Source organism: Lissotriton helveticus, chromosome 9 (genome assembly GCF_964261635.1).
Source record: "Lissotriton helveticus chromosome 9, aLisHel1.1, whole genome shotgun sequence".
NCBI classification, from domain to species: Eukaryota; Metazoa; Chordata; class Amphibia; order Caudata; family Salamandridae; genus Lissotriton; species Lissotriton helveticus.
In genome coordinates, this window is record NC_136070.1 from 20,143,990 (window position 1) to 20,167,378 (window position 23,389).

General features: G+C 52.7%; 1 protein-coding gene across 9 annotated transcripts in view; it reads right to left on the reverse strand.

The window, feature by feature from the left end:
- Positions 1–23,389, reverse strand: part of PRORP (protein only RNase P catalytic subunit) — an 831,788-nt gene that overhangs the window by 211,780 nt on the left and 596,619 nt on the right. For 2 of the 9 annotated variants that reach the window (XR_013600822.1, XR_013600821.1), the window contains 4 exons: positions 9,167–9,257; positions 9,004–9,070; positions 8,799–8,910; positions 8,043–8,450 (listed from right to left, as the gene is read on the reverse strand). The exons of 3 other annotated variants lie outside the window; for them this stretch is intronic. Coding sequence is in view for 4 of the 6 variants with exons in the window: in XM_078659371.1 (XP_078515497.1) it covers positions 8,416–8,450; positions 9,167–9,257 (126 nt within the window). In the remaining 2 variants the exon portion in view is untranslated. Of the gene's footprint in view, positions 1–8,042; positions 8,451–8,798; positions 8,911–9,003; positions 9,071–9,166; positions 9,258–23,389 lie in introns of those variants that run through there. 4 more of the 9 variants (XM_078659371.1, XM_078659367.1, XM_078659372.1 and 1 more) reach the window with 2 other exon arrangements.

A 23,389-nucleotide genomic window follows, 5' to 3' on the forward strand; every position in this document is an offset into this window, starting at 1 on the left:
CAGTAGCTTAGGAATGCAGAGAAGGAGAGCTGGACTGATAACTAGAATCATAACATACTCTTGGCAGACTGACAGGCAGAGCCAGGCCGAGCCGGGCACTGTGAGGCAGGAAGTAAGTGAAGGGTCAGGGATACAGGTGGGGGCTGTATCGCTCCTCAGCGAGGGTTCAGGAGACAGGAGCTGAATCTGAGTCCGGGCCCTTTTGAGGCCTAGAAACGGGGACTTTACAATGAAATAACGTGCACACTGAGAAACGTGGCAACGTAGCTTTACATAGGCTTAATACTCGTAGCTTTCACGAGAACTGGAAACTGGCATACTAGAGATGGACACAACTGTAATTGCGTCTTTAATCGATCATGGGGAATACATATGCATATTAATCATGCACATACAACATAGGATGGGGGACACGTAGGGACACAGAACATGGCAAAATTTACTTTTCCACAATTGCCATACCATATACTCTTAAGTGCATTATAATCCTCGCGGTTATTGCTAACTTTGGTTTTGCTTTATCAAAACATGTCGTGTAAGGTGTCACACGCTTTGGAATACTACCCCATCACCAGTTCTGGCGACGGGGGTAGCATTCCACCCTTCTAGAGGGAGAAGACATGTTACTTTACTTAAACGCGGTTAAATCTAACCGGAGCCCCAGCATCACAAAATGGATGCTGCTGCCACATACACAAATCTGGCCTCCTGCTGCTGACCGAAACTCCGGCAGGGGAGGCCTGGACAAATGGTATCCGGTCACAGGGAGGTGTTACACCACCCCAGACAGGAGATAGTGGATTGAGGCAGGCAGGGCGAGTGAAACTAGACACTGCCTGGGGCGCACAAGGCTTCCCATGCATAGCCCAGTTCAAATCGGTGATGGGACACTCCAGCCCCAGCTCTGGCGCGAAACTGAACAAAGGGAAAGGGGTGTAACCACCCCCTTCCTGTGTCCCACCAATAGGAGGGACCTAGCAGGTAATCCAGCCCCTTGATTTGGAATAATGGTAGGAGCTGTGTCCATAGACTTTAGATAATCCTGACTGAAACTTTGAAATGAAACTCTGGACCCTTCAAAATCCCACTCGACGTGGAAGACTGAAGAATCTCCCTTGTGGTCAAGGAGTGACCACCCTGTGCAAACAGGCACCATCCAGCGCCCAACGGTTTGCTTTGTTGCAGCTCCCGCCGGAGCTCGAGCGACAGAGATCGACAAGAACCGGATTCCCAGACATCCAACAGCCCGATCCACAGCCACAGCAAAGCTGAGACCCGTGGAGGCGACGTGAGACGTGGGACCGGCCATCTTGAAAAGACTGTGAAGTGCTGACCGTGCAGCTCCCGAGGCACCCTCAAAGCTGTGCATTGGGGTTTGAGAAGCCCCAGCCCCGAGCAGCTCGTGCATCGAAGATCTCCCCTCCAAACTCATCGAGTGCTGCGTGGGGCCCTTTTGCATTTTCCTGCTCGAGGCAGGGTTAAAGGATGTCCCATCTATGCCTAAGCTTTTCAGGTAACCCTTTTATAATTCCCTTTAGGGTCTTGTTGAACCTTTAAACAAGCCCATTGCACTGTGGATGGTAGGGTGTGGTGAACTTATAGTTAACACCACACTCCTTCCACATTGCTTTCAAATATCCCGACATGAAGTTGGTACCTCTGTCTGAAAGTACCTCCTTTGGAAAGCCCACTCTGGAGAAAACTCCAAGTAGGGCCCTTGCCACAACAGGAGCTGTTGTGGTCCTCAGGGGAATTGCCTCTGGATACCTGGTGGCATGATCCACTACCACCAGGATAAATCTGTGCCCAGATGCTGTTTGTGGATCCATTGGTCCAACAATGTCTATCCCATCTCTCTCAAAGGGCACCCACACCACAGCTAGTGGTATAAGAGGGGCCTTTGTGGTGCCACCTGATTTTCCACTGGCTTGGCAGGTGTCACAGGAGCGACAAAACTCCTTAGTATTCTCTGACATGTGAGGCCAGTGAAAGTGAGGGACAAGTCTTATTCTGGCCTAAGTGTCCTGCTAGAGGAATTTCATGCGCCAAGGTGAGAAGAAAGCCCCTAAATTGCAGAGGTATGACCAACCTCCTGGTAGCACCACGCTTGGGGTCTCTAGCCTCTGAATAAAGGAGCCCTTCATCCCAATATACTTTATGGGCACCTTTAGCATTCCCAGCAGCCTCAGCAGCATCCTGCTGTCTGAGGGGTTCAAGAGAAGGACAAGTTAACTGAGCCTGCCCCAGATCTGCCCTTGAGGGTCCCCCTGTCCCCAGAAACTCAACCTGATCAGGTTCAAGTTCTTCCAGGACTGTCTCCTCTTGGATCACAGAATCATCCTCCTGAGAGGGCTGATCCTCAACCTGGGGCAAGGTGGAAGGCACTGCCTTAACCCTCTTGCTCTTTCTCTTGGGTTGTGGTTGGTATATAGTTTCAAGATCCACCACAGGTTCAGGTAGGCACTTCTTGGCCTGGGACCTGGTTACAGCAAGGACATGTACTGAAATACCTAGCATCTCTGCATGAGTCCTGTACTCCACTTCTGACCATAAGGAATCTTCCAGATCATTGCCCAAAAGACATTCAACTGGGAGGTCTGCACTCACCATAACTCTTTTGAGGCCAGTTACCCCTCCCCAGGAGAAGTTAACAACAGCCACACTATGTGTAGTAGTGGCATTGCTAGCATTGATCACTTGGTAACTTTCACCCAGTACCATCTGTCCAGGGTCCACAAAGTTAGGTGTCACCATAGTGACACTGGCACCTGTGTCCCTGTAGGCCTGAGCCACTTTTTCATTTATCAAAGGCGTCTGCCTATACTTGCCCAACGTATTGGGACTCACAGTAGTGGACATAGCCATGTCAACATCACAGATCAGAACTGCCTGAGTAGGGACTCTGACTAGGCCAGACTCCATCTCAGTACCCAGGGTTATACCCACTAAAGCCTTGGGTTGTGCACTACCACTGCTTACTGTACTAGGGGGTGCAGGTGCCTTAGGGGCTACAGTGGTAGGGGCTGTTCCTTTCTTAGTGCATTCACTACCCCAGTTTGAAACTGATTTACAGGTATTGCACCAAGGTTTCTTTGGCCCATCATTCTTCTTCTCATTAGAAGTATTTTGGGGGCCTGAAGAAGGCTTCTGGTCTTTTTGTTTCTGATCTCCACCCTTCTGGTCTGCCTTTTTCTGATCACCTCCATGGTTCTGGGGTTTCTGCTTAACCCTGGTTCTTACCCATTTGTCTGCCTTCTTTCCCAATTCTTGGGGAGAGGTCAGATCTGAGTCAATCAGGTGTTGATGGAACAGCTGGTTCTGGCAATTATTAAGGATCTGTTCTCTCATTATTAGATTGTACAATCCTGTATAGTCTGTGACTTTACTTCCCAGCAACCAACCCCCCAGAGCCTTAGTGGCACAATCAACAAAATCAGTCCAGTCCCGAGTCTGAGCTTTGTGGGTATCTCTGAACAACAACCTGTATTGCTCGGTGGTTAGGCCAAACCCATCAATAAGAGCACTCTTCAGGACAGTATAGTTTTTAGCATCCCCAGGACTAACTGTGAGGAGCTTATCTCTCACTTTCTCAGAAAAGGAGAGCCACAAGATTGCTGCCCACTGGTCTTGGGGGACCTGCTGTACCATGCAGGCCCTCTCCAGAGCAGTTATCCATTTGTGGATATCATCCCCTTCTTTGTAGGGGGGCACAGTCTTTGTCAGGTTTCTATGTTCATAGGGCCTGTCTTTATCTTTAGGGATATTGCTGCCACCAGTGGAATCTAATCCACTCAATTTTTGCTCCCTTGCTAGAGCAAGTATAGCATGGGCCAGGGCTATCTCTTCCCTCTCTATCTGGAGTTTGACAGCTCTCATCCTGGCCTGATGCTCTTTTCTCTGAGGGGAAGTCATTCCCCTTTGAGAACCCCTTGAGGCATTAGAAAGGTTAGATTCCCTGGAAAGGGAACTCTCTCTTCTATTGCCAGGGAGTATTCTGCTTTGAGGTCTGGAAAGGTGGTTCACCTCTCCATCCCCATGTAGGCTCACGTTAGCATGGCTAAGCCTCCTAACTTTGACCTCTATATGTCCCTGATCTGAGTCATTTCCACCCACCTCCTCATCCTCTACCTCTGGGGTGGTATTCTCATTATCTGGGGGATTTACTCCATCTCCTGAATTACCTGAGGGGCCTACACTAGACTTCTCAAGGTCCTCCTTTTCTAGGACTCCTATCAGGATGGAAATGGTAGGGGTGTGACCCTTTTCCAGCCCCCTTGTAGTGCACAAGGCACTCAAGTCTCTGAAGCTGAGTTTGTCATAGTTGGAAAGTGCCTTGGCAAGGTCACCTGTCACAGGCAGAGCACTGCTTTGCTCAGCTGTGCCAGCCATGACTTAGTGAGGTGTAAGTGTGTGCACTTACCTACACTATGTGTTTTCCTACTGGAACCTTGCTAGTGAGTTGTAGTCAGGGTGTGCTAAGCCCTTTGGTCTACAACTACTAAGTTCAGTAGAACTTAAGTATGTAAGCTTTGTTTATATGTACCTAAGGTACTTAATGGGATCTTTCAAATGATATAAAGATTACAATTGGTAAAACAACAGCAAGCTCAAATCCCAACCGCTGCACACCAATGTGAGAAGTTGGCCTGATGTATGATGTTCACTATTCTAGTGGGCACCTTGTATCAGCCCAAACAACCCTTATGGTGGTGGTTGTAAAGTCAACCTTATAGACAAGCTATCCTAGGGGTAGCATGGACATAAGCAGTCTTATGCTTAACTCAAGAGGGCATGTGAAGCCAGCTGTTTTACCATATGCAATCCTGTAGGCCTGAGCCACTTTTTCAATCGGGCCGCCAGGAAGAATTACAGGCTTACCATTAGGAAAGCTAGGAGGGATTGGGACGATCAGGTTTGGTGCGATCTAAAGGTTGCCAGTGTAAGGAGGGATGCTGGAGGTTTCTGGAATTTGGTGAGGACCAGGAACAGGGCCGATTGTACCCTTATCACATGTAATATCACGGGGCAAGCGTGGTTTGATCACTTTTCTTTTCTTTATTCCACCCATCCTGCTGAGGGGTTGGGGCCGACTACATCTCCTGTTTTGGGCCTCTCTGTGGCAAGCGAGGTGTTATTTTTCATATCGAAGGAGGTGGAAGATGTGGTCAAATCCCTAGTGCCAAACAAAGCAGCAGGCCCTGATAGGCTACCGGTGGACCTACTCCGTTTGCATCCAAAAGATTGGGGTAAGCTCATATCAACTTTACTCAATGCCATCATGCATGGTGCGGCGATTCCAGACTCGTGGAAGGGGGCTGAGGTTGTCCCGATTTTTAAAAAGGGCTGTCGGGACGACCCAGCGAATTATCGCCCTATAAGTCTTATAGACTCAACACAGAAGGTAGCCGGAAAGGTTGTTCTGGGGAGAGTGCTCCAGTGGGAGGTCGAGAACAAAATTCTCTCAGAATTTCAAGCAGGCTTTAGGTCTGGCACCGGGACAATCAAGTAGGTTTTTAGACTGAAGCTCATTTACTGGAAGGTGGTAGTACTCGGCAAAGGCAGTCTTAATCTTGCTTTTATCGATTTAAAGACTGCCTTTGACCTGGTGCCTCGGGACCACTTGTGGGGGGTACTTCTCGATCTGGGGATTCCTGCATACATTCTGTCCCTGTTGGTGAAGCTGCATGATGGGAATTATGCGCAGGTGAGATGGGATACCCAGGGCCAGAAGACAGCCAAAATTCCAGTGGATAAGGGCGTCCGCCAGGGGTGCGTCCTTGCCCCCACTCTGTTCTCACTATATGTGAACGGGGAGGTGGAGCATCTTTTTACACCAGCCATCTGACGCTCCCTCCTTGGCGGGAAAGAAAATACCCACGCTCCTATTCGCTGATAACACCCTGCTCATCTGAAAGTCCCCGATGGGCCTACAGAGCCTCTTCGACAACTTTCAATCCTTTTGTAATAGCAGGGGCCTCAAAATCAATACTGACAAAACCAAGTATTTAGTATTGAACCCCCCCCAGGAAGCTTGGTCGCCCTCCTTCTTTAAACCTTGTGCCCCTGGAAAGGGCCAAGGAATTTGATTATCTGGGCATCCGCTTATCCGATTCAATTCAGTGGGGCCCTCACCTCCAAAAAATGCTGCTGGGTCACAAAAGGGTTGTAGGGGCACTGATCAAAGAGCAACGTTCATCTTCATTTAGGCCTATTGCCCCAGTCTTAGATATTTATAGAGCAAGGGGAGTTAGTGCAGCGCTTTATGGGGCTGAACTTTGGGGACTAGGCACTATTGACCATCTCCTAAAATCCGAAAATAAATTTCTAAAGGATTTAATGTCCCTTCCCCACAACATTTCGACGCTTCCCTTGCTGTTGGATATGGGTTGTCGCTCGATCGGAGTCAAGCTTCTCGACAACCGCCTGATTGCGCCCGACATCGCCTGGTTCCTTCCTGGTTCCATCCTGGTCACTGGCTAGTGACCCAGACTCTGTCCCCTCTGCTTTCAGGTACTCTACATCTTCGATCCACCCTTGGATCCAACCGGACTCTTCTCTCCTGGCCGCCTGCAGCATCTTCACCTTCAGGCTCCATAGAACTCCACGACGAAACCCGACACACTTTGGCACCTATGCACCCGCTTCCTGTGGGTGAGGTAACGATCTAACACTGGTGCTCCTGTAGTGGTTTACACCTCTAGTGTCATAGTTTAAAGTGGCTAAGTTCTAGTCCAGTCAGAAGACTTCCAAAACAGTAACATTGTAACTTTTACGCACCATTGACTTTGCATTGGTGCATGCGTGTGCTTTTAGGGCTGCACCCGAATCCCGCGGGCTACTCCCGTCCTAACAGCTGTTAGTCCAGTGTAGTCCCAGCGATTCCCAAGGCCCTAGGCCTTACCATTGTTCGAGAAGTGGTTCTTATACCACTTATTTAGTATATGGTTTGAGTGGCCACTGGCCCTATCCATAATCGTGCAACTTTTGTATGTTTAACTGTGCTTTTGTTTAAACGCTTGTGCCTCTGCCCTCATAAAGAGTACAGAGGATTATTCTAGTAATAAATACATATATTTTTATAATATATAACTTGTGTGGTGTCCTTTCATTTGATATTACAGGATTGCATATGGTAAAACAGCTGGCTTCACATGCCCTCTTGAGTTTAGCCTAAGGCTGCTTAGTCCTTGCTACCTCTAGGATAGCTTGTCTATAAGGTTGACTTTACAACCACCACCATAAGGGTTGATTGGACTGGTGCAAGGTGCTCACTAGAATAGTGAACATCATACATCAGGCCAACTTCTCACACTGCCCATCATAACTCTAGGGGTACCTTCTATGCAGAACATTCTCTCCATAAACTACTGACCACTGGCGGTGTCAGCGGTCCTGGCATAAAATAGAACCACTTCAAAAAATACCCAAGAGCGACAATAAAGCACCTCAGCTCTGCTCCAAGCAGGTCAAGGGAGCCGACAAAATCCAGGCCAAGCCTGTCCCAGGGAGCATCAGGCTGGAGCATCAGGCTGGGACACTGGATGGAAGGATTCCTGCCCCGCTCCACGAGGCTAGCCTGGGAGAAAACCATCAAAATAACGATTAAAAAAACTCCATAACCTGGCCATCCAAAGCTTACAAGTGGTGGCACAATTCCATCTCGTCGCTTTTTTGTGTCTAATTCTTTTGTCCAAAGGATTCCATTTTTCGCTCGCTTCTGCCCCTTGCTTTACCCTTTTCCTGAGCCTTGACTTGACCCTCCCTTCGCTTGCGCCACCATTCCCTCATGCTGTTGATGTATGCCTACCCCAGTGCCCAGCGTCACTTCCTTCAAGCTCGCCTGCTGCAACCAGGCGGACCCCCAGATCACATAATATTGAATACTTCCCTCAATGACCTACACACTTAACTACTGAGTTAATTCATATACATTTCAATACATTTATAAACATTAAGAAAACAATAGTGACCATTCAATTTTTCTCATTACTTTTTAATATTTCATTTTCTTTTTTTTCATTTTTTTCAAAATGTTATCAGGCTCATATTTTCCAACTGATTTCATTGCTTTTACAGTTATTCATTTTCACAAATTCATATTGACAAAATTCTTTTTCAGTCAAAAGCATACAAAATGTATAAATAAGATATGTAAAAGATCATTTCCTGTGAAAGAATCTTGTTCTGCAATTTGCCCCTGGAGAAGAATAAACACATATAATCAAGTTACAATCACACAGATACACACACTCTTTCACCACCCATACATTCAAACTCTATCTGTACACAGTTGAGTGATTCCTGGCAAGACAATGCTCCTGCCAGTATGTGAGTCCAAGACGAACCACAAGACTCCGCACAAGGTCGACGCGCGTATCGGTGGACAGCAGTTCTATAAGCCACCTTCCTCAGGACCTATCCAGATATCAAGCAAACAATTCCCAGGGTACCTATATAAATATATAAGACAATCAGCACTATTGAAAACAAATTTTGCATTTATATTTCTACATAAACATTTGTTCTGATGCGGCCAAAATGCAAACACTTAATTACTACCATGGACCATATCACATCCAACCATTAGTTGAGTCAAGAAGGAAAAGAAAAGAAAAATTGAGAAAATGAGATTATTTAGAGAATGGCAACCTGTGTGTATGTAGATACAGTGTCAATGTCACCAAGAAAGATACATTTAGGAAGTTTGATGGGGCATAGTCCACACCCTGTGTTTTAAAGTAATACCTCAAACCAAAAATACATAAGCTTTTGGCAGTAATAGTTCTTCCTTCACTTACATAAAATCAAAGGGGCTAAACTCCTGCACTTTACTGCTAACATCCCACGAGGTAAGCCTCCATCTAACTGAAGGTCATAAGGATCTCCCACAGTAAGCTTATCAAAGACATCCTAAAAATGGAGAATACATGTTTAAGTCACTCTGTCTTTCATATTCGTTGCATAACTGGGCGGAAGAGAAGGTATTCTACCAAATCCTCTTACCTAAAAAATATTGTTTAGTTGTTCATATTTAGTTGTATCCAATTTTCAAGAAGTCACAGACAGTCAACTGCAAAGAATGATATATTTTAAATCTAATTAGTGTTCGTAATTTTTGCTAATATTAGTTGGTATGCAGTCTTTTTATTCCCAGCTATATACTAACCTGATATTATTGATACGCAGACATAAGTCCTTTTCCAACTAGACCGTTTATAATTTTCTCCACTCGCCTCCAACGCAGAATGATTTAATTCCTTTAAAGAGAGACATACATGTTCACGTGGCTTGTTTGGGCTCTTTAAAGTTCAAAGACTTGCATCCTAGGTATTCTAAATACACAGCTGTATATGGTGTCCCCTGGCCCAGTGATCTTTTGATTATGGGTAAAGGATACATTGTTCTTCCTCTCTCGAACAGTGCCAGGACTCTTCGCCTAATATCCTAGTGCCTGGAAGCCCCTCGCTCAATGCTCTCCGACGGTGGTACTCTGCGTGTAACACAGTCGGGCAGCTCTGCTGTTACTTATGTACACCATCCAATGCAAGGGTGTAATCACCAATAGTCTCAAGAAGCCCCCGGGATATATTACACTTTACTGAGGGGTTTCGGTGTTGCAAACAATCAGAGAGGGAACCCCATTTTCCTCAAATGCATTTGCAGCCGTTTCCTCAATCATCGCCTCATTTTAAGGGATGTTAAGATGTCTAAACTACCACATTTGTCTCTACTCGACATTGACCTCTTCGTGTCTGACAATTAATTCTCTACACATCTTTGCGATCACGCATTAGACAATACATACTCAAGCCTCCATATATATATGTGTTTACATATGCATTTCCGTATTATCAAAGCAACAGTCAAAGCGTGATCCTAATTCTAACAGGGACTGCATAGAAATAGGACTGCGCATCCGTGGGTGATGGGCAAGTCTGGTTGAAGGGGCAGCAGCTGGACAGCAGCCCCCCCGGACCCCCCCTGGGGCAGTGTCTATGACGTGTCTATGACGTGCACTGCCCCCCCTCCCGCCCCCCCCCCCCCCGGGTAGTGTCTATGACGTGCAGTGTCGATGACGTATGACTTGCAGTGTCTATGACGTGACCTGACCCGCGCAGGATCACACGCAGCGTCGGTGGCAACGGGCTCAGAGAGCCTGAGAGGAGCTCAGAGGCAGCCGTGGACACGGAGGGCAGAAGAGGAACAGGTAGCGCCCAGAGGCGAGGCCTGGCACAGCGCCCAGAGGCGAGGCCTGGCACAGGGCAGGGGGGGGGGGGGGGGGTACATCCCACAGCGCCCAGAGGCGAGGCCTAGCACAGCACCCAGAGGCGAGGCCTGGCACATGGGAGGGGGGGGGGGGGGGGTACATAACACAGCGCCCAGAGGCGAGACCTGGCACAGGGGGCCGTGGGGGTACATCACACAGCGCCCAGAGGCGAGGCCTGGCACAGGGGAGGAGGGTACATCACACAGCGCCCAGAGGCGAGGCCTGGCACAGGGGAGGGGGGTACATCACACAGCGCCCAGAGGTGAGGCCTGGCACAGGGGAGGGGGTACATCACACATCGCCCAGAGGCGAGGCCTGGCACAGAGCAGGAGGGTACATCACACAGCGCCCAGAGGCAAGGCCTGGCACAGGGGAGGGGGTACATCACACAGCGCCCAGAGGCGAGGCCTGGCACAGGGGAGGAGGAGGGTACATCACACAACGCCCAGAGGCGAGACCTGGCACAGGGGAGGGGGGTACATCACACAGCGCCCAGAGGCGAGGCCTGGCACAGGGCAGGGGGGGGGGTACATCACACAGCGCCCAGAGGCGAGGTCTGGCACAGGGGAGGGGGGGGTACATAACACAGCGCCCAGAGGCGAGGCCTGGCACAGGGGAGGGGGGGGGTACATAACACAGCGCCCAGAGGCGAGGCCTGGCACAGGGGAGGGGGGGTACATAACACAGCGCCCAGAGGCGAGACCTGGCACAGGGGAGGGGGGGGGTACATAACACAGCGCCCAGAGGCGAGGCCTGGCACAGGGGAGGGGGGTACATAACACAGCGCCCAGAGGCGAGGCCTGGCACAGGGGAGGGGGGGTACATAACACAGCGCCCAGAGGCGAGACCTGGCACAGGGGGCCGTGGGGGTACACCACACAGCGCCCAGAGGCGAGGCCTGGCACAGGGGAGGAGGGTACATCACAGCGCCCAGAGGCGAGGCCTGGCACAGGGGAGGGGGTACATCACAGCGCCCAGAGGCGAGGCCTAGCACAGGGGAGGGGGGTACATCACACAGCGCCCAGAGGCGAGGCCTGGCACAGGGGAGGGGGTACATCACACAGCGCCCAGAGGCGAGGCCTTGCACAGGAGAGGAGGAGGGTACATCACACAGCACCCAGAGGCGAGGCCTGGCACAGGGGAGGAGGGGGGTACATCACACAGCGCCCAGAGGCGAGGCCTGGCACAGGGGAGGAGGGGGGGGTACATCACACAGCGCCCAGAGGCGAGGCCTGGCACAGGGGAGGAGGAGGGTACATCACACAACGCCCAGAGGCAAGACCTGACACAGGGGAGGGGGGTACATCACACAGCGCCCAGAGGCGAGGCCTGGCACAGGGGAGGGGGGCACATCACACAGTGCCCAGAGGCGAGACCTGCCACAGGAGAGGAGGAGGGTACATCACACAGCGCCCAGAGGCAAGGCATGGCACAGGGGAGGAGGAGGGTACATCACACAACGCCCAGAGGCGAGACCTGGCACAGGGGAGGGGGGTACATCACACAGCGCCCAGAGGCGAGGCCTGGCACAGGGGAGGGGGGTACATCACACAGCGCCCAGAGGTGAGGCCTGGCACAGGGGAGGGGGTACATCACACATCGCCCAGAGGCGAGGCCTGGCACAGGCGAGGGGGGTACATCACACAGCGCCCAGAGGCAAGGCCTGGCACAGGGGAGGGGGTACATCACACAGCGCCCAGAGGCGAGGCCTTGCACAGAAGAGGAGGAGGGTACATCACACAGCGCCCAGAGGCGAGGCCTGGCACAGGGGAGGAGGAGGGTACATCACACAACGCCCAGAGGCGAGACCTGGCACAGGGGAGGGGGGTACATCACACAGCGCCCAGAGGCGAGGCCTGGCACAGGGGAGGGGGGTACATCACACAGCGCCCAGAGGCGAGACCTGGCACAGGGGAGGGGGGTACATCACACAGCGCCTAGAGGCGAGGCCTGGCACAGGGGAGGGGGGTACATCACACAGCGCCCAGAGGCGAGGTCTGGCACAGGGGAGGAGGGGTACGGGGTACATCACACAGCACCCAGAGGCGAGGCCTGGCACAGGGGAGGAGGGGGGTACATCACACAGCGCCCAGAGGCGAGGCCTGGCAAAGGGGAGGGGGGTACATCCCACAGAGGCGAGGCCTGGCACAGGGGAGGGGGGTACATCACACAGCGCCCAGAGGCGAGGCCTGGCACAGGAGACTAGGAGGATACATCACACAGCGCCGAGGGGCAAGGCCTGGCACAGGGGAGTAGGAGGGTACATCACACAGCGCCCAGAGGCGAGGCCTGGCACAGGGGAGGGGGGTACACCACACAGCGCCCAGAGGCGAGGCCTGGCACAGGGAAGGAGGGTACATCACACAGCGCCCAGAGGCGAGACCTGGCACAGGGGAGGGGGGTACATCACACAGCGCCCAGAGGCGAGGCCTGGCACAGGGGAGGAGGGTACATCACACAGCGCCCAGAGGCGAGGCCTGGCACAGGGGTGGAGGGTACATCACACAGCGCCCAGAGGCGAGGCCTGGCACAGAGGAGGAGGGTCCATCACACAGCGCCCAGAGGCGAGACCTGGCACAGGGGAGGGGGGTACATCACACAGCGCCCAGAGGCGAGGCCTCGCACAGAGGAGAAGGGTCCATCACACAGTGCCCAGAGGCGAGACCTGGCACAGTGCCCAGAGGCGAGGCCTGGCACAGGGCAGGGGGGGTACATCCCACAGCGCCCAGAGGCGAGGCCTAGCACAGCACCCAGAGGCGAGGCCTGGCACATGGGAGGGGGGGGTGCATAACACAGCGCCCAGAGGCGAGACCTGGCACAGGGGGCCGTGGGGGTACATCACACAGCGCCCAGAGGCGAGGCCTGGCACAGGGGAGGAGGGTACATCACACAGCGCCCAGAGGCGAGGCCTGGCACAGGGGAGGGGGGTACATCACACAGCGCCCAGAGGTGAGGCCTGGCACAGGGGAGAGGGTACATCACACATCGCCCAGAGGCGAGGCCTGGCACAGAGCAGGAGGGTACATCACACAGCGCCCAGAGGCAAGGCCTGGCACAGGGGAGGGGGTACATCACACAGCGCCCAGAGGCGAGGCCTGGCACAGGGGAGGAGGAGGGTACATCACACAACGCCCAGAGGTGAGACCTGGCACAGGGGAGGGGGGTACATCACACAGCGCCCAGAGGCGAGGCCTGGCACAGGGGAGGGGGGGTACATCACACAGCGCCCAGAGGCGAGGCCTGGCACAGGGGAGGGGGGGGGGTACATAACACAGCGCCCAGAGGCGAGGCCTGGCACAGGGGAGGGGGGGGTACATAACACAGCGCCCAGAGGCGAGGCCTGGCACAGGGGAGGGGCGGTACATAACACAGCGCCCAGAGGCGAGACCTGGCACAGGGGAGGGGGGGGGTACATAACACAGCGCCCAGAGGCGAGGCCTGGCACAGGGGAGGGGGGTACATAACACAGCGCCCAGAGGCGAGGCCTGGCACAGGGGAGGGGGGTACATAACACAGCGCCCAGAGGCGAGACCTGGCACAGGGGGCCGTGGGGGTACATCACACAGCGCCCAGAGGCGAGGCCTGGCACAGGGGAGGAGGGTACATCACAGCGCCCAGAGGCGAGGCCTGGCACAGGGGAGGGGGTACATCACAGCGCCCAGAAGCGAGGCCTAGCACAGGGGAGGGGGGTACATCACACAGTGCCCAGAGGCGAGGCCTGGCACAGGGGAGGGGGTACATCACACAGCGCCCAGAGGCGAGGCCTTGCACAGGAGAGGAGGAGGGTACATCACACAGCACCCAGAGGCGAGGCCTGGCACAGGGGAGGAGGGGGGTACATCACACAGCGCCCAGAGGCGAGGCCTGGCACAGGGGAGGAGGAGGGTACATCACACAACGCCCAGAGGCGAGACCTGACACAGGGGAGGGGGGTACATCACACAGCGCCCAGAGGCGAGGCCTGGCACAGGGGAGGGGGGCACATCACACAGTGCCCAGAGGCGAGACCTGGCACAGGAGAGGAGGAGGGTACATCACACAGCGCCCAGAGGCAAGGCCTGGCACAGGGGAGGAGGAGGGTACATCACACAACACCCAGAGGCGAGACCTGGCACAGGGGAGAGGGGTACATCACACAGCACCCAGAGGCGAGGCCTGGCACAGGGGAGGGGGGTACATCACACAGCGCCCAGAGGTGAGGCCTGGCACAGGGGAGGGGGTACATCACACATCGCCCAGAGGCGAGGCCTGGCACAGGCGAGGGGGGTACATCACACAGCGCCCAGAGGCAAGGCCTGGCACAGGGGAGGGGGTACATCACACAGCGCCCAGAGGCGAGGCCTTGCACAGAAGAGGAGGAGGGTACATCACACAGCGCCCAGAGGCGAGGCCTGGCACAGGGGAGGAGGAGGGTACATCACACAACGCCCAGAGGCGAGACCTGGCACAGGGGAGGGGGGTACATCACACAGCGCCCAGAGGCGAGGCCTGGCACAGGGGAGGGGGGTACATCACACAGCGCCCAGAGGCGAGACCTGGCACAGGGGAGGGGGGTACATCACACAGCGCCTAGAGGCGAGGCCCCGTCACAGGGGAGGGGGGTACATCACACAGCGCCCAGAGGCGAGGTCTGGCACAGGGGAGGAGGGGTACGGGGTACATCACACAGCACCCAGAGGCGAGGCCTGGCACAGGGGAGGAGGGGGGTACATCACACAGCGCCCAGAGGCGAGGCCTGGCAAAGGGGAGGGGGGTACATCCCACAGAGGCGAGGCCTGGCACAGGGGAGGGGGGTACATCACACAGCGCCCAGAGGCGAGGGCTGGCACAGGAGACTAGGAGGATACATCACACAGCGCCGAGGGGCAAGGCCTGGCACAGGGGAGGAGGAGGGTACATCACACAGCGCCCAGAGGCGAGGCCTGGCACAGGGGAGGGGGGTACACCACACAGCGCCCAGAGGCGAGGCCTGGCACAGGGAAGGAGGGTACATCACACAGCGCCCAGAGGCGAGACCTGGCACAGGGGAGGGGGGTACATCACACAGCGCCCAGAGGCGAGGCCTGGCACAGGGGAGGAGGGTACATCACACAGCGCCCAGAGGCGAGGCCTGGCACAGGGGTGGAGGGTACATCACACAGCGCCCAGAGGCGAGGCCTGGCACAGAGGAGGAGGGTCCATCACACAGCGCCCAGAGGCGAGACCTGGCACAGGGGAGGGGGGTACATCACACAGCACCCAGAGGCGAGGCCTCGCACAGAGGAGAAGGGTCCATCACACAGTGCCCAGAGGTGAGACCTGGCACAGGGGAGGGGGGTACATCACACAGCGCCCAGAGGCGAGACCTGGCACAGGGGAGGAGGGTACATCACACAGCGCCCAGAGGCGAGGCCTGGCTCAAGGGAGGAGGAGGGTACATCACACAGCGCCCAGAGGCGAGGCCTGGCACAGGGGAGGGGGTACATCACACAGCGCCCAGAGGCGAGGCCTGGCTCAGGGGAGGAGGAGGGTACATCACAGCGCCCAGAGGCGAGGCCTGGCACAGGGGAGGGGGGTACATCACACAGCACCCAGAGGCGAGGCCTGGCACAGAAGAGGAGGAGGGTACATCACACTGCGCCCAGAGGCGAGGCCTGGCATAGGGGAGGAGGGTACATCACACAGAACCCAGAGGTGAGGCCTGGCACAGAGGAGGAGGGTACATCACACAGCGCCCAGAGGCGAGGCCTGGCACAGGGGAGGAGGGTACATCACACAGCGCCCAGAGGCGAGGCCTGGCACAGGGGAGGAGAAGGGTACATCACACAGCACCCAGAGGCTAGACCTGGCACAGGGGAGGGGGGTACACCACACAGCGCCCAGAGGCGAGGCCTGGCACAGGGGAGGAGAGTACATCACACAGCACCCAGAGGCGAGGCCTGGCACAGGGGAGGGGGTACATCACACAGCGCCCAGAGGCAAGGCCTGGCACAGGGGACAGCCCACGGACTGTAGAGTGGGGGACAAAAGACACAGCGCCCAGAGGCAAAGCCTGGCACGGGACACTGTCCGGGACTGTCAGGTGGGGGTATACATGACCGAGTCCTCAGACTTGCGTGTGTGCAAGGGTCACAGCGCTCAGACTGGATACCTGACCGAGCCCTCGGACTTGCGTGTGCGGCAAGGGTCACAGCGCTCAGACTGGAAACATGACTGAGCCCTCAGACTTGCGTGTGTGGCAAGGGTCACAGCGCTCAGACTGGAAACATGACCGAGCCCTCAGACTTGCGTGTGTGGCAAGGGTCACAGCGCTCAGACTGGAAACATGACCGAGGCCTCAGACTTGCGTCAGCCCCAGAGACAGTGCAGCCAGTGTGGGCACGTGACTTGACTGAATCGTCACTTCAGAGTTGGGGTTGAACTTCAGACATACAGAAACCAGCGCAGGTAGGATCTTTTATTTCCCAAACAATACATTGATTTTACTTTTGAATCATGTGTGACACGTTTATTCTCCTTTTTTCCATTCCTCTCCTATGCCCCATCCTCCAAATACTCCCACCTTTATTCCCATTTCCGTTACTATTATGGGTCAGTCCGCTGCTCCATGTGAGCTGCAGCTGCCTGTTTCCCAATTGTTTCCGCCTCCCAGATACGTAAATAAAATGAAAACCATAGAGCCTTTTTCTGTGAATGGGCTGTTACAATCAACTTTGCAAAGTTTTTCCGACTGACCTGCTGACTTCATATGCCAGTAGCATTGCGCCACAGTTCTTTCAGAAGCAAAAACAACAGTTGATGGACAGAATGCAGAACAATGTCATACATTCACCCCAGTACAGGATCTGGGCCTAAATCCATCGTTTTTTGCACTCCACACCACCCCAGGTCAGACATGCCATATGCAAATCAGCCTTGACCCTGTGCCTCATGGAACAGTCCAGCTCGAACTGCCAAGCCATGTCTTCCTGGACCGGAATCAAGCATCCTAGGAGCGGTTTCTGGCTAACAGCCGTCTTCAGCCAGGATAGTTTGACTCCAGTGGTGTGGAGAGCATGGGACTCTCGTCTGAGCATACCCATCTGTGAGAAGTTGGCCTGGTATATGATGTTCACTATTCTAGTGAACACCTTGCACCAGTCCAAACAACCCTTATGGTGATGGTTGTAAGTCAACCTTATAGACCAGCTATCCTAGTGGTAGCGTGGACAGAACAGTCTTAGGCTCAAAGACTCTTGAGGGCACGTAAAGCCAGATGTTTTACCATATGTAACCCCTTGAATACCAAATGAAAGAATAAATGACTGGGTAGATGACACGGGGGTTTTGGACCCCTGTCAAATGGGTTTCAGAAGTGGGGTTGGGACGACAGAGCCATGTCTGAACTTAAATTTAGTAATCAGCAAATACACCATCGCTAGGTCGTCACCAATCTACTTAGCATTTATAGACTTATCGTCCGCATTCGACCTAGTAAATAGGTCTAAATTGTGGGCTATTCTTTTAGATTATGGCCTAGAAGAGCCCCTTGTACACTTTTTGGCCTACCTGCATACCGACACAAAAGCACAAGTAAGGATCGGGATGGCCGGGGAAATATCAGGGCACATAAAAGTAGAAAGAGGAGTTAGGCAGGGGTGCGTTTTAGAACCCCTGTTGTTTATTATTTATATCAATGGACTAAATAAATTTTTTAAACAAGCAACTACTGATGTCCCAAAAATAAGGGGGGGACTACTCCGACTCTGCTTTACGCAGATGATGCGGTGCTTATGGGCCTTACACCAAACGCTCTACGTAGCTTGGTCAAAAGTTTTGCACAATATATGGATAACCTAGATCTTAAAGTAAATTTATGAAAATCTTTTATTATGTCCTGTGGCCCGGGGAAAAAACAACTTAGTGTCATTTCGGTGGGATCAGACAGACTCTATTCCACTAATACTTTCCCCTATTTAGGAATGGTTTTTGCTGCGAACGGCTCGTGGAGTGGACATTTGGTCCACGCCACGAGCAAGTTCTCAAAATCCATTAACTCTATTCTTAGCCTCCCACGGCCCAAGAAAGTAGGCGCTACAAAAGCAATTCAAAGATTTTTTAAACTACAGTGCGTCCCAGTAGCAACATATGGGGCTGAGATATGGGGTCTGAATAAAACATCTAGTATTCAGACCGAGGAAAATCGTTTCTGTAGGAAAATCCTTGGAGCCCCTATTTCTACCTCAGAGTATATCTGTCATTGCGAATTGAATTTGTACTACATATCGGATTTCATAGCATCGAGACCGGCCTAGTTCTGGCTGGCTATTTGGAGAAACAAGTCGGCCTCCCTAACCCATGAAATTATAAGATATTGTCTTAATTGTGAGAAAGGGATGACAATCCCCTGGCTCGCTGGAGTCCTTAATAAATTGAGTAGTGTGGGTAAAGGTCTTCTTTTCTTTGACCCCTGCAAGATTGAGCCTAAAGAGAAAAATGAAATAAAGTCTGCACTGTATGCACTGTACAGTAAAGATAGACTGGCGAGGGAGTTAACTAAATCAACTATCCAGGCTTATGTGAATTAAGATCTGTATATACAACCAATTCCATTGTCTCTTATATTGCCAATGACAAACTGGGAAAGATCACTTCTGTTCCGTTTAAGGGCAGGCACTGTTAGATTTTTATTATGTTTCCCGTTAGGTTATTCATAAATTGTGTCCATGTGATGGTATGAGTTTACAAAATGATTCACATTTTCTTTTCTTTTGTAAATTTTATTTAAAATACATTAAATGGTTTTTAGTTCCATATTTATAGAAGCACAGACCACTTTCTTTGGAACAGTCTTATTTGATGCTGCTAACTTTGAACAATGATGAATTGATATTCCGCACTAGCACTTTTTTGAGAGTTACTACCTACGTACGTAAAACAATGGAGCACCCTTAGTAAATGTCTGTATTATTGCTGCTAAAATAATTTGTAATTTTAGTAATGCGTGACGTTTTAAATGTATTTGGAATCATGGTTATTTTATTGGGATTGTAAATTTGTACTGCTTTTATGAATTTGAAAAAATTCGAATAAGGATTCTGAACTGAACCAAATGAAAGGACAACCACACAGGATATATATATAAAATATATATGTATTTATTCACTAACACACTCCTCTGAACTCTTTATGAGGTCAGAGGCAAAAGCACATAACAAGTTACTCTTAGAAATACTTTAAATATCACAATTTACAGTTAGGCCCTAGGGGCGCGTAAAACCATATACTAAGCAAGTGGTATAGGAACCACAACTTTGTGAAAGGAGAAGGCCTAGGGCCTAGGGAATCGCTGGGGCTACACTATCTGACCCTTAGGTTAGGAGTAGGAGGCCCACAGGCGGCGCGTGCAGTGTCAGTACACTCACGCGGGAGTCAATAGAAAGTCAATAGGAACTTAAAAGGTAAGTAAATGGAGTTTTAGGACACTTCCGGTCTAACTAGGAAGATACAACTAACAAAACCATACACTAGGATAGTCAATCCCTACAGAAGCACCGAAGTACTCGCTTTACCTCACCCACGGGCTGCGGGTGCATAGGTGTCAAAGTGTGTCGGGTTTCCGCGTTGATTCCTATGGAGCTGCGGAAGAAGATGCTGCAGGCGACCAGGAGGAAGATGTCCGGGTGGATCCTAGGATGGATCGGAGTTGAAGAAGACCTGAGAGCAAAGGGGACAGAGTCTAGGTCACTAGCCAGTGACCGGGTGGAACCAGGAAGGAACCAGACGTCGTCGAGGAGCAATCAGGTGCTGTCGTGAAGCTTGTCTTTGCAGCCACGCGGACCAGGAGGCGCCGAGGACGACCAGGTGCTGGAGAGGAGCTGTCCCACGAAGGTTCTCGCAGATGGAGGGGTCGACTTCAAGATCGGAGCCAACAAGCCTAAGCAAAGGCAGCCCACGCAGGATACACAAGGAGCTTCTGGTGCAGACCAGGAGGGTCGAAGGTACTTCACCTTTTCAGGGAAGCAAGTGCCAGTCTGGAGCAACCAGACCAGCGATGGATTTTCAAAAGGATCGTCGTCACAGGGCTACTAGCCAACTGGCCAGCAACCGGGACAACGCGTCGAGTAGAACACAAGCAGAAGGGCCCCACGCAGATCTCGTGGAGTGTGGAGGTCTGGTCTTCAGTGCAGGTGGAGCTCAGTGTCGGGGTGTCTCAGTCCCCAGTGCACAGCTTCGAGGATGCCTCAGGAGCTGCACTGTTAGCAAGTTGAAGACTTTCCAAGTTGCCTGGTTCCACGGTTTCCGACGCCTTCCACGGGGCTCAGCTGTGCTGGAGTCGTGCAGTGGGGTCAGAGAGGTACGGGAGTCGAGGTCTTGTCAGGCTCTGTGCTCGGGTTCCGGCGGGAACGGGGACAAAGCAAGCCGTCGAGTTTCTGGATGGTGCGTGGTTGCCCAGGGTGGTCACTCCTTGTCCACAAGGGAGATTCTTCAGTCTTCAGCTCAGGTGAATGTCGGAGGGTCCAGAGTTTCGTTTCAAGTCGATTCCAGGATTAATCTAAAGTCCTGGGGGTCAGCTCCTACCTTTATACAACTAAAGGGGGCTGGATTACTGTCTAGGTCCCTCCTATGGGTGGGACCAGGAAGGGGGGTGGTTACACCCCCTTTCCTTTGTCCAGTTTCACGCCAGAGCTGGGGATGGAGTGCCCCAGCAACCGGTTTGAACTGGGGTATGCATGGATCACCAAGTGTGCCCCAGGCAGTGTCTCATTCTATTCAGCCCTCCCTGTCCCAATACACAAAGTCCTGTCTGGGGTGGTGCTCGCACCTCTCCAGGCAGGAAACCTATTGTCCAAACCTCCGTGACTGGAAGGACTCCCAGCAGCAGGAGGTCAGACTTATGTCTGTGGCAACAGCGTCCATTTTGTGACGCTGGGGCTCTGGTTAACTTTAACCGGGATAGTCAGTACTAACATGTCTTCTCCATCTAGAAGGGTGGAATGCTACCCCCGTCGCCAGAATTGGCGAGGGGGTAGTATTCCAAAGCGTATGACACCTTACACGACATGTTTAGATAAAGCCAAACCAAAGTTAGCATTCAAACGCGAGGATTATAATGCACTTAAGAGTATATGGTATGGCAATATCACAGAACAGCTATAAGGACATGGTTCCGAAAGCTGCAGACAGGCTCCACTCATGCTAGAGCACCATCTCACACATAACCCAGCACTCTGCCTCCAGGATTGTTAAGACCTGCCATAGGAGTGACTTATAGGTTACTGTGTGTCTATATATAAGGTTAGATATAGGAATACTATACCTAAGCAAGGGGTGATTACACGACCTTGCCCCAGCTGAGGGATAAGCCAGTTGTGTCAGTTTTAGTGGCCAGCCAGGGGTGGCATAATACATGCTGCAGCCCCTGGTAGGCCTTGGTTACATCTATGCCCTGAGTACCTAGGGTACACTTCTACAGGGGCTGACAAAGTGAACCAATTCCCAAATGTGTATGTACCTAGAGTACATGGTGTGAATTTAGAGAGAGTGCATCTGGGCTGTGGGTGTGATTAGCAGGCCCACAGCCACATCTAAGTCGAAAACCAGTAAAGCAAAAGCAAAAAGTGGGGGTGACCATAGGAAGCAGACCCTACTCTCCTACATCCTCAACAGCACCACCCCGGACATAGTGCTCTTCACCGAAACCTGGACCAACACCACCTCGGAACCGGATATCACCATCGCCATGCCCCAAGGATACAAGATCTCCAGAAAGGACCGCCCTACCCGCCCGGGAGGAGGAATCGTTATCGTCCACAAATCCACCCTCCACCTGAGCACACTCCCCGACGAGCCCAGAGACTTGATGGAACATCTACACATCAAGATACAGACCAGCCCTACCACCACCAACCAAGGAACCCTCATCTACTGACTTCCCGGACCCCGTGGACCGTTCACCAACTCCATCACGGACATCATGTCCCCGCATGCCATCGCATCCACCAACTACACCCTGCTGGGAGACCTCAACTTCCACATCGACAACCAACTAGACCTCAACACCACGTCCCTCCAAGACAAACTCCACAACATTGGACTCCGCCAAATCTTGAACGAACCCACGCACTCAGCAGGACACACCCTCGACCCCCTCTTCACAACAGGAAACTCCATCACCTTCAGCCACACCACCGAACTCACATGGGCTGACCACCTATGCGTCCACTTCCCCTTCAGAACACCCACCATCCACAGACATCAGCACACCACTTCACTCAGCAACTCCACTCCAACCATCGCGGAAAACAACAACCCCAACACAGCAGCCTGAACACTATACAGGTGGATCTCCGACAGCGCCAACACCGTAGCCCTCCTCAAGAAAATCAACAACACCCATGCCAAGAAAGCCAGATGGTTCACCACCAAACTTAGAGAGTCCAGGTGCACCTGCTGCCGCCTCGAAAAGTACTGGAGGAACACCAAATCCACAGATTTTCACAACAACTTCAGATCCACTAACAACGCCCACCACCAACTCATCAGAAAAACTAGAAAAAAAGCGATTGAAGACAAAATCTCCACACACGCACACAACAACAAAGAATTCTTCAACATCATCAAGGAGTTCGCATAACCTACCAGCAAGTCGACTGACATCCCTCCATCACAAGGCCTCTGCGACAAACTCAGCACCTTTTTTCACCACAAAGTCAAGAACATCTACAACAACTTCAACAAAGACAAACATCACACGCAACCCCCACCAACCACCCCGACACCCTGAAGCCAACAATTGACAGCTCTCACCACTGAAGACACACTGAAGACGACGAAGGCAATCCACTCTGGGGCACCCACGGACTCCTGCCCTCACCACATCTTCAACAGAGTCGCTGACACCATCGCACCCATGCTCCGCCACACCATCAACCGCTCCCTGGCAACCGCCATGTTCCCCGACAACTGGAAACACGCTGAAGTAAACCCCCTCTTGAAGAAACCCTCGGCAGACATCACCGACCTCTAAAACTACAGACCCATCTCCCTGCTCCCATTCACTGTGAAAGTTATTGAGAAAGCCATCAACTGCCAACTCGCCACATTTATCGATGAGCACAACATCCTCAACTCCTCCAAATCTGGCTTCAGGAAAAACCACAA